A 12,631-nucleotide genomic window follows, 5' to 3' on the forward strand; every position below is an offset into this window, starting at 1 on the left:
ACACACTCACACACACAGTAACATCCATTTTTAGGCACTAGAGGGCAATAGCGTCTAATTTTCAGATAACTAATCCATGTTACGGAAACAGCTGTAAATACTGATATAACCCAGCCCATAAATAATGTCCAAAAGTACTTTTTCCATCGGATGTTCCACATGTTTTACTCCATTTGTCTTCCTTCGTTCTTTGAATACATTGATTCAAACTTTCCAAGATGTGAACTGTTTTCCCCCCAATTCATCCACAAATTTTAGTAAGTGATGGAAACTTTTTATTTTCTTGGAGCGATCCTAGTTATGGATTTTTAAAAGGCTGTCGAAATATCTGCATAAAGGCTGGTATCCGCTCACCGTTCATTAACAAATGTACAGTATATTGGCTCTCACCAGCCAGCTCCAAGCCAGTCCCGAGACTGAGGAGACTGTCTGTCTAAATCTCCTGTTCATATCTGTCAGCGAGGGCTCCCTGACTGGCTCAGGTTAACAACCCCAGTTTAAGATCTCATAGTCAATGAGATCTACTCGGTCCTCACTTCGATCACTACAACTATACTCCCTTGGCAGGCATTGTAGCAATTACTCCCAGACTTCCAAACACACCAAAACGGTGGACTGGAAAAGGACCCATCCTTCTATCAGTCCTTTCTGTTATGGTATCATGTGGCTCTAATCCTGAAATCACAACTTGGCCTATCTGTCTCCAAACCTCGGACTTTCTTCTTTTGACACCTCCTCCTGTTTCAACTACTTTTCATTCATTTAAAATCCTTGATCACCACCACACAGCTAAGTCATATAATGGTATTATTTTCACTTCATCGTTGCTTTCTCTCTTTCCTTCTGCACCAAGTGATTTCATAATCTTGGTAATTTCAACTTCTTCTATCTAAACTCATCATGTTCTCACTTTTCACTGAATTCAGTGCTCTCATCCTCCCTCAATTTTTCCCAACCTGGGAAACTTTCCAACCTAAACTTATCGCCATCCCGTCACCTTCCCATCATGTGTCACATTACTAATGCCATCATATCAGATAAGGCTATCTCTGATTACACCTTTATATTGCCCTCCATTCTGTTATGATGATGGATCCAAACCCCAAACTGTTTATAGACATTTTTCCAGATTAGTCCAAAATTTCTCTATAAAAGAAGGGCTGTGATAGGAAAGCTCCAAATTTAAATTCACTAGCTGTCTTGCAAAGTTCTGTGAAGTCAATGGAATGTCGCACATGTACATTTTCCGGAGAACTTTGAACAGGGAGAAACCTAACAAAGGAGATAATGATGGGGCAATCTCTCCCATCCCAGCACTTCAACTGTACCCTCTGTATGCTTGAGATTGTCAAGGTGAGGCTGCCTGTGTCCTTGCTTACGTCAAGGTTCTGTTCATGTACTCTTGATTCTGATTAGAAACATCTTAATTCTCAACATTGTTTCCATAACACTACCTCTCCCTCCCTATCGGTGTAATCACAACCACCTTCAGGACTCTCTAAACTACTTGCATGAGTCTAAATCTTGTCTCTTGAGCAACCACAATTTTAATTGCTCCACTATTGGTGACCATGTCTCTAGCTGTGAGCTTTTTGGCCTGGAGATCCCTTCTTAGCTCTCCACCATACTTTCTTCTATTAAGACATTTGTTCAAACCTACATCTTTGACCAATCTAATGTCCAAATATCACTTAAGCAGTGTCAAGCCTTGCTTTATAATACTCCTATGAAGCATTTAACGATTTTTAATATGTTCAAGACACTGTGAGTTGAATCTAATAGGGCGTTGACAATGTGGGTTAGGGCTCAAAATAGGACAAAGTCATGAGAGAAGAAATTGAGGCCTCTCTTGATGGTGACAGCAACTCGCTGCATCATTTTCCTACATGGTGGACATTAAGACAAGATTCTTGCAGGCAGCAGGGAGCTGCTTATTAAAGGGAATTATTCCTTGTGTCTGAACTGACCTGGGAGGCATGGCCTATTGCAGTGGCTCTACCTGCTGGGGTACCTGGGGATATCTGCACCAAACCTGTAAGCAGGACCTCCAGACCTCTGCCCACAAGGTGGGGCACTAATTTTCCTTTCTCTGTCTGGGGAAAATATCAGGAAACTATACAGAGCAGGTCAGGACAAATAGTGCTTCTGTAGGTGCATAATGATCTTTCAAAGATGCTGGTGCATTCTGGGATATCCTGGTAATGGTAAGTTGTCATGGCTACGACAAATGGTAGAATTGGGCTAGAATTGGATGACAGGTTGGCCATAGGTGTGGGATAGGTAGTTAATGAGATGCAATTGGTATGTTGAGTCAAGAAACACACTGGACCTCTCAGAGGGAATCCAGTTAAATAGGAGAGAATCTACTTAGACATAAGTGCACAATTCAGTCCAATGTAACTGTGTTGTTGATCCATATAGTTTCTATGCACCAAAGCAAAAGTAACAGTCAAACCTTACCCTTTTGAAACAATGCAGAGAACAATGAAAAATCACATTAAAGAGCCAAGCCAATATAGTGAAAAAAATTAATGCAATATTGCTCTTCAACCATCCTAGGCAATCAAAAATAGAAGAGCACACTGATCTTTTCATATCGCTTTAGCTTCAATTACATGGACTTCTAGCCATTAGTGATTATAAGCAATTAGAAGCAAGAATTCCTGTGGATATTTTCTCTTTCTCGTCTTAAGATAGTGAGTTTCATTGTAGTCTAGATTATTTGTCTCCCGAGCTCAAATCTCTCCTCTCGAGATTGTATGTTCGATGTTTCTGCTCTATATGAGTCAGTATCACACCATGGCAACTATATATATTATGGTCAATATCACCACCATTTTTTCTTGGGCAACTATCTTTCAATTGTGCAAAGGGGGCTTTGACTTTAATGTTGGATAACAATAAATTGGCTTAAACAAAAGTTTTTTTTTGTGTGTTGTCAGCATAAGTAGCTTATGCAATAAGGATGCTGAAATAAAAGCAAAACAATGAACAAAATATGCTTGAAGAACTCTGTACAATTACCTGCATAAACTGATTGTGTAACTATTGGCTTAGCAGGAAGGATTTTCAAATGCCGTAAATCTTCTAGACTGGAGGAAGTGACATATTCATAATCGTAGCAAGTTTGCTCATTTTGATGTGTGGAAGGCTGTTCATGCTCGGATTGACTATCGGTCCCCATTCTGACATTAATGTCTGGCTGTAATTACGTAACAGTAACACAAGGTAATCAGAAAAACAATCAATATTTTAGTAAAAGTCCTTGGTAATTTAGTTGTGACTAAAATTATAAAACAATACAAAAAAAAGGCAAAATTTCAGTTATCCTAAAATACAATTTACCATGAAATAAGCGTTACTTTAGTATAATTTATATTTATTGCTTACTTTTCCAGAGTTCTTATTTCATTCAGACTCAAATTTACTGCAGTAAAATCTGGTCCTTCAAATATTGTCAGGTACTATTTCCTCCCAATAACATGAATTTAAGATTAAAGATGCATGCAAAACTGAGGTTCTAAAAAATAATCCGAACAATTGTATAGCAGACATATTTCACAGCGTAGAAATAATCAGAGGCTATATTCTCATGTGGACATAATCTGCTGACCTCTGTTGTGACACAGGGTAAACTCTCCTGCTTAATTTGAAACCAGCAACACAGAAAAGACTTATCCCATGCAGTAATCTGTGAAGATTCGCGAGGCCAAGAATTATTAAAAGTAAAAATTAACAACTTTATTTCTTAAAGTGTAACAGACAATAATTAACTAACAACTATTTACAACTCCGTCCTCTAACCTATCGTTTACCTTCCCCTTCCCCAATTACTCTTAATAAAACTCTTAATTAGAATTTACAAAACAAAACTTCTTATCTAAAAACCAGGCAGCTTTCAGTTCTTCCCTTTGGATCTTCCTGTGTCGTCTTTTCTTCTTTTAGGGATTCTGCTTCACAGGTTACTGATTGATAAAGGTACTTTTAAGAGAGCTATTTTTCAGGCAATCTTTTTACATGCTAGTAGCTTGGTAGTTCTCCTCTCAACTGTTCAATTTTCACCAGTCATATATCCCCAAAACATCGGATTGTGTCATTGGCTTTTAAGATTGTCACTATACTAAATTCAAACTGGATTGGAGTTTGGTATTTTTGGGGGCATAATTTAAACCAATTGGCCTAATTCGAATTTGTTTTGTTGTTTCCAGGCAACAGCTACCTGAGCTACCCCAGTAGCTGGAGCACCTGCTGGATTGTATCTTATTGAGGACACTTGGTGCTGTCACTGCTAGCTTTTAACTCTTAAAGCATCAGTACACTTACATCTTCATAACACTTCCAATCCTGTTTCAGATATTTTGATGAAATGCTACCAATTCTTTTAAACGTTCGTTTGATTTCATCACTCACAACAATGTCCAGGTTCATCTAGCTCCTTATTTCTGACAGAGGGAAGACATGTAAAGCAATTTTTGGTTAACATGCTTTGTGACTCAACTTAGATGATGGGAGGCTGCCTGAAGTGTGCATTACTTTAAAAAATAGTGAACAAGTGAAGTTATACAGGAGTGGTAGGTTATTTATACAGGAAGATAATAATTTTCTATGTTTCACTTAGATAGTACTTTATAAGCAGTAGCATGGAAACAGTTGCAACTGGAAGGATATTTTAATAAAGCAGATTAATGAATATAATTCCAACAGGAGTATTAACTCGATTGTTCTCCAGTTGAGTATGAATGATGGTCAATCTAGCCCTTTGAAGTGTAATTCTTTTGACAATATTTGCAAACTGATAAGTGCAAATTGAGTTGGATGTTCACAGTCTACAAAGAGAAATATTCCCTCATTCACACGTGTGAAGTGGTGATTGGATAACTGTAGAAAAACATTGATAAAAGAAACCCATCCTTTCCTTATTAGATTTCATTAACAATTTAGCAACAGCTATTAGGATTTTTCAGACATTTGGATCTGAAAATGGGTCCAGACTTCTATGTTGGGAGGAAAAGAAATGCTATAAAATTTGACGTTCTTAACGTGAAAAGAGAAAATTCCAGAAAGGAATAGCAGACGAATTAATGTGTCAAATGCGAAGATTGCATGCAAGTGTTACATCTGTTGTATTCAGTTGAATGGGTTTTTGGAGCAAAATCCAACTCAATTCCTTCAAAAATCCACAACCATTCTGGAATACTCCAGTATAATTTTAGGTGGAGCCAGAATTTAGGCCAGAAACCTAATTATGTAAGATTCCTGTCTGGGTCTGTTTTGCCCTTCATATACTGTCAGCATGAAGGTGTTTTAAGGTATGCAAGCTCATTATGCTGCAAGCGTTGCTGCTTATGTTGAATGTATCTGCTACCATCCTTTTTGAAGTGTAAAAATGTACTAAACCTGCTTGGTCTAGTGTGGTAAAGGAAAACCACTTCCTGGTTTCACCGTAAGAGACTCTTACGGATCACAAAATATAGTTTACTGCACCTTGTCAACTAGCTATTTTATATTGAAATGATAAACATTGTTATAGTGGCTTTAAGAAGACCAGATTTTAGGTCTCACGTTGAGAGTCTAAGCTTTTCCTGTTTATTAGTTTATTTGACACTATCATAAAGGATGGTGCTTCTGGCTCTGCTCAGTAATAATCCTTTCAGATACTTTCAGACCTACAACACAAATTCCCACCCCAGGTTTTATTCTTGTCCCTCGAGATAGAAGTGGTCATGGGTTTTGAAAGAGCTGTCTGAGGATCTTGAGTGAATTTCTACAGTGTATCTTGTAGATAGTGGTACTGCTGAGACTGAACTTCGGTGGTGGGAGGAATGGATGTTTGTGGACGTAGTGCCAATCAAGTGGGCACTTTGTCCTGGATGGTGTCAAGGTTCTTGAGTGTTGTTGGAGCTGCATTTATCTAGGCAAGCGGGGAGTATTCCATTACACTTCTGACTTGTGCCTTGTATGGTGGACACTCTTTGAATTACTCACCACAAAAGTCCTAGCCGCTGGCCTAATCTTGTAGCCACTGTATTCATATGGCCTGTCCAATTGAGATTCTGGTCAATCGTAAGACCCAGAATGTTGATAGTGGGAGATTCAGTCATGACAACACCTTTGAATATCAAGGGAATTGCTTTGAAGAGACGGTGGTTAGATTGTCTTCTCTTGGTGATGGTCATTGCCTGGCATTTGTGTGGTGCAAATGTTACTTGGCACTTGTCAGTCAAAGCCTGGATATTGTCCAGATCTTGTTGCATTTGAACATAGACTGCTTCAGTATTTGAGAAATCACGAATAGTGCTGAACATTGTGCAATCATCAGCGAATATCCTCACTTCTGGTGAGAAGGTTATTGATGAAGAAGTTGAAGATGGTTGGGCCGAGGACATTATCCTGAGAAGACCCATGCAGAGATGTCCTGGAGCTGGGATGACTGACCTCCAATAACCACAACCATCTTCCTATGTGCAAACAGCAGAGAGTTTGCCCCGGTACCCACTGATTCCAGTTTTGCTAAGGCTCAAAGTTTGTGAGAAGATTTGTAGCTCGGGTGCTCGTTGTTGTGGTTCTGTTCACCGAGCTGGGAATTTGTGTTGCAGACGTTTCGTCCCCTGTCTAGGTGACATCCTCAGTGATTGGGAGCTTCCTGTGAAGCGCTTCTGTGATCTTTCCTCCAGCATTTGTAGCGGTTTGAATCTGCCTCTTCCGGTTGTCAGTTCCAGCTGTCTGTTGCAGTGGCCGGTATATTGGGTCCAGGTCGATGTGCTTATTGATTGAATCTGTGGATGAGTGCCATGCCGCTAGGAATTCCATGGCTGTTCTCTGTTTGGCTTGTCCTATAATAGTAGTGTTGTCCCAGTCAAATTCATGTTGCTTGTCATCTGCGTGTGTGGCTTCTAAGGATAGCTGGTCGTGTCGTTTCGTGGCTAGTTGGTGTTCATGGATGCGGATCATTAGCTGTCTTCCTGTTTGTCCTATGTAGTGTTTTGTGCAGTCCTAGCATTGGGTAATGTACAAAATCCCATGATTCAAGCCTTTGCTAAGGCTCCTTGATGCCACATTTGGTCGAACCGGCACTGATGTCAAAGGCTCTCGCCACTCTGAGCTCGTCTCTGGAATTCAACTCTTCTGTCCATGTTTATACCAAGACTGTAATGAGGTCAGGAGCTGAGTGGCCCTGGCGGCACCCAAACTTGGCATCACCAAGCAGGTTATTGCTGAACAGGTGCTGCTTGATAACACTGTTGATGACACCTTGCATCACTTGACTGGTGATCAAGGGTAGACTGATGGAGTGATAATTAGCCAGTTGGATTTTTCCTGCTTTTTATGTACAGGACATACCTGGATAATTTTCCACATTGTCAGGTAGGTGCCAATGTTGTAACTGTACTGGAACAGCTTGGCTTGGGGAGTGAAAGGCTCTATAGCATCAGTCTTCAAAACTATTGCCAGAAGGTTGTCAGGGCCCTTAGTCTTTGCAGTATCTAGTGTAAACCGTTTCTTGATACCATATGGATTGACTAAAACTGGCTGAAGACTGGCACCTATGATGTTGGGGACCACTGGATGAGGCCGAGGTAGTGCTCTTCCAGCCTCTTGCCTGTCTACTTTGGATTCCAACATCTGCAGTTTTTTTGTCTCTAACCACTTCAGGCTAAAGATTTCTGTGAATGCTTCAACCTTATCTTTTGCACAGATGTGCCAGGCTCTTCCATTATTGTGGATTGGGATGGAGTCGCTTCCTTCTCCAGTGAGCTGGTTATTTGTCCACCACCGTTCTCCACTGCATTTAGCATGCCTGCTGAGCTTGGTCTATTGATGTGGGATCTCTTATTTAATTGCTGTCACAATAATTTAAATTTCCAACTTTTCTATAGAAACAGATTTTGCTTAATAATTTTGCCCATTTGTCCCTGATAGAAAATTTTACTTCCTGAACCACAACCTAGATACAGATTGGTTTGAATAAAGGACTATCTCTACATCTAAGAACATGCATATGTATATATCGCTGGGATACAACTGGCGATTTTATGTCCTTTGCTCTTTCAGAGAAATCCCACTGACTTTGATTGGTCTGCATCAAGATTGGTGATTATTAGTTGCATTTGAATGGTTTAATATGTCATTTATCTGACAGCAGTCTTGGCCGAAGGACCTTAATGCAATGCTACAAGAAGTTTAATGACCTCAAAGATCAAGGTATGTGAATATATCTTCAAATGCCGCCCATGTCCTATCAACTACCTCAGACACAGATCAATGCACCAGACCCACAACACTCAATTGCCAATAATCTGTCATTCAGGATTCATCCAAACATTGATAACTTTAGGTTGTGTTCACATGCTCCATGTCCTTTTTGCCAGAGAAGAGATGCTGTTGGCCACCATTGGAGCTGCCATGGCTGAGGACCATCATTTGAGGCCTGCCTCTCACATCCCAGAGAGACACCTGGATGCTATTTGCCACATAATCTTGTTTCTGTCTTTTGCATACACACACATTCTATCTCTGCTCCTGCACACTCCCCCACAAATAGTGCAGCTGCAACCTTTCAAACCCAGCTCTGGAAGCATTCCACAACTCGCACCTCCTCCCATCACCACCTTTGGCAAGTTTACAAGTTTGACAGCAACAACACAGCCCCCTTTCCCTCTTTAAATGCCAAAGTATTCATCAATTTACTATTCAAGAATTGTCCACCCTGCTGAAACCATCAAAGGTGATGTATGTCCAGTTATAATCCTTCCACATTCCACTTCTGCCAATCAATAATCCATGCTGATTTATAAGCTGCTGATGATGTGATCCATTCTTCCTTCTTTCCTCCTCTTCTCCTCCCTACTTTCCTTCCTTCCCTTCCTCCCTTCCTTCCTTTCCTTCCCTCATTATTGCCCAATTCTTCCTTTCTCCTTCTAGATGTACAAAAGCTGCAACCTGGTCAGGGAAGTGGTGGAGGAGCAGGAGGTAGAGGAGCAGGAAGACCAAAATGAAGAAGAAACAAATACAACTATCAGCTCAGACAATGACACTGCATGTTCTGCAGAAAATAGAAGGGAAGTGGGATCAGCATATGATCAGACACTGGCCATGAGTGGCCTGCAGTTGAAGCAAAAGACAAAGGTCACAGATTCCCACTTGCCAGCAGATATTGTTATACTTGGCTTCTGCAGAGTACTCAGATGAAGGGGTGGGCTGCTGAAGAAGGCAATAGATATGGAAATGAAATGCTTGGTGCCTGATGTCTATCCTTTCTGATATGAAAATGGTGGCAATTTCCAATGAGAACACTTGCAGGCCAAACCACAATGCAGCATCTGATGGCTGATATCTCAGCTTCCATCGCATCACAAGCAGAAGTCATTCACATCTGGACAAGGTAGAGGAAGCTCTGGACATGTTTGTGCAACCTCCAACAACTGCCATCAAAGCTGCAGATAGCACTGCTTTAAAGGGCTGCACAGTGCCAGAGCTGCTAGCAACCTGCCCTCTGACAGATCACGAGGTGACGCTGGCGATCAGACACTGCAGCATGATTTGGTCTGAAAGTGTTCTCATGGAGGTCACCATCATGTTCACATTAGAAATGAAAGGCAGCAAGCACAGCATAAAGTCCTGTATCAAGAGGAAGTTTGTCTTCTCCATAGTGCTGTCGATTACTGGACACATGTTTTTTAGCCAATAATCTTTCAAGAGTTATACAGTCAGAGTCATAGAGATGTACAGCACAGAAACAGACCCTCCACCCCTTCTTGTCCATGCTGACCAGATATCCTAACCTAATCCAGTCCCATTTGGCAGCATTTAACTCATATCCTTCTAACCTTTCTTATTCACTTACCTAACCAGATGCCTTTTAAATGTTGTAATTGTACCCTCTTCCACCACTTTCTCTGCCAGCTCATTTCATACATGCACCAACCTCTATGTGAAAAAGTTGCCCCTAAGGTCCCTTTTAAATCTTTCCCCTGACACCTTAAACCCTATGTTCTGGACTCTAGTTCTGGACTCCACTACTCTGGGGAAAAGACCTTGACTATCCTTGCACCTCATGTTTAAATAAGGTCACTCCTCAGCTTCTGACACTCCAGAGAAAATTGCCCCAGCCTATTCAGCCTCTCCCTTTTGCTCAAATCTTTCTCCAACCCCAGCAACATTCTTAAATATCTTTGCAGAACCTTTTCAAGTTTCACAACATCCTTCCTGTAGGAGGGAGACCAGAATTGAATGCAGTATTCCAAAAGTGGCCTAACCAATGTCTTGTATAGCTGCAACATAATCTCTCAATTCCTATACTCGATGCACTGACCAAAAAAAGGAAGGATACCAAACACCTTCTTCACTATTGTATCGATGTGTGACTCCATTTTCAAGAAACAATGAACTGTTTTTTTTTGTTCACCAACACTCTCCAGGACCTTACCATTAAGCGTATAAGTCCGGTCCTGATTGGCTTACCAAAATACAAAACCTCACATTTATCTAAATTAAATTCCATTTGCCAATCTGATCAAAGTCCTGTTATACTCTGAGATAACCTTCTTCACTATCCTCTCCACCCCCAATTTTGGAGTAGTCTGCAAATTTACTAACCACACATCCTATGTTCATATCCAAATCATTTATATAAATGACAAAAAGCAATGGACCCAGCACTGATCCTTGTGGCACACTGATGGTCACAGGCCTCCAGTCTGAAAAACAACCCTCTGCCACCACCATCTGTCTCTTACCTTCAAGCAAATTTTATATTCTGAATGGCTAGTTCTCCCTGTATTCCATGTTACCTAACCATGCTAACCAGTCTCCTATATGGAACCTTGTTGAATGTCTTGTTGAAGACCATATTGACAACATCCACTTCTCTGCCTTCATCAATCTTTCCTTCATTAAGAAGCCACAAAGGCAACAAAAAAGTAATTTAGCAACATCCAAATCATTCCCTGGAGAGTTTTACAGCTTGACATAACAATGGAAAGCACCAGAAACAAGCACTGCTGTATCATAACCAGGATATATAAATCAGCACCTATCGTTTTTATAGTTAGTGATCCCAAATGACACTGTTGGTAATAGGAGTGGGGTTGTGTAGCTGTTTAATAAATGTTTAGTTGTGCCAGGTTAAGAAATCATCTAAAGCATTGACCTCCAATGTTCCATCACTGAATCCCCCACTATCAATATCCTGGGGGTTACAATTGATCAGAAATTCAATTGGACTCATCACATAAACAAAGTCACTACAAGAACAGGAATACTGCTGCGACTTACCTCCTGACTCCCCCAAAGCCTGCCCACCATTTACAAGACAATGCCTGGAATATGATGGAATACTCCCCACTTGCCTGGATGAGTGCAGCTCCAGCAACACTCAAGAAGCTTGATTCCATCCAGGACAAAGCAGCCCGCTTGATTGGCACTGCATCCACAAGCATCCACTCCCTCCACCACTGACGCTCAGTAGTAGCAGCTTGTACTCTATACAAGATGCACTGCAGAAATTCACCAAAGACCCTCAAACAGTACCTTCCAAACCCATGACCACTTCCATTTCGAAGGACAAGGGCAGTAGATATATTAGAATACCACCACTTGGAAGATCGCCTCCAAGGCACTCAGCATCTTGACTTGGAACTATATCACCATTCCTTCATTGTTGCTGGATCAAAATCCTGGAATTCCCTTCCTGACAGTATTATGCATCAACCCACAGCAGGTGGACTGCAGCGGTCGAAGAAGACAGCTCACTACCACCTTCTCAAGGGCAACTTGGGATGAGCAATAGATGCTGGCCAGCCAGTGATTCTCACACCTCACAAATGAATAAAAAAAATACACATTTCCTGCTGTTCGATGTGATGATCTAACTACACAACATATGGTGAAGCACAATTCACAGCAGGCGAGTCTTCATAGATCAATTACCAATTTGGTGCCAAATGGCCTCTGTAATATCCAAGTAATAGTTGATACTGAGCCCCAATTAGTGCACATTATCACGCTACTGTTCATGGAAAATTGGCTACCACATTTCTACCTTGCAACAGAGGCTTCAATTCAGAAGTGGTTTGTTAAATGTATTGTGAACCACCACCTTGCAAAAGATTCCTTACATTGATACTAATATCTATTTAAACCAGAACATTCTTACTGGATCTACTTAAGATGAGGACATTCTTTGGAAAAATGAAACGTGTGTAACAAAAATAATTGATTTCAAGCACAGAAATTACACTGCGGCGAATCTTTGGATTTCATTTTGAAGCCACGAGCCTCTGATGTTACAGCTTTTATCACAGAAAATAACTGAATAACCCAGAATTACCTAAAATTCTTGACAAACCTAACTTGTTGCAAATCCACTCTTACAGAGTATTGATCTGTCTTGTTCACTTTGAACCACCTCCCTTTCTATATCTTACAATTCCTAGAAGTTAAATCTTATTAAGTTATACTTTACAATGAACTTTTCCACTCATCAAGTTGAAAGTGCTACAGAACTGAACATATGTCCCGAATGTAGAACACTCAGAAAATATCTTCCCACTATGCCAGTGTGAATTATTCCAGCTCTAGTATGACTACTCCCATGGTGTCTCTTAATCAAATTATCTATCTGCTGTCAGTT

At 40.7% G+C, this 12,631-nt stretch overlaps 1 protein-coding gene across 1 annotated transcript in view; it reads right to left on the reverse strand.

The window, feature by feature from the left end:
* The window catches only part of LOC122548331 (cytokine-dependent hematopoietic cell linker-like), a 175,258-nt gene that overhangs the window by 65,465 nt on the left and 97,162 nt on the right, over positions 1–12,631 (reverse strand). Inside the window, exon 6 of the mRNA XM_087986506.1 lies at positions 3,025–3,202. Coding sequence (XP_087842632.1) covers positions 3,025–3,202 — 178 coding nt within the window. The remainder of the gene's footprint in view (positions 1–3,024; positions 3,203–12,631) is intronic.

This window comes from Chiloscyllium plagiosum, unplaced genomic scaffold (genome assembly GCF_037043375.1).
Source record: "Chiloscyllium plagiosum isolate Xiang-an unplaced genomic scaffold, Cpla_swu_hap1 HiC_scaffold_1, whole genome shotgun sequence".
NCBI lineage: Eukaryota > Metazoa > Chordata > Chondrichthyes > Orectolobiformes > Hemiscylliidae > Chiloscyllium > Chiloscyllium plagiosum.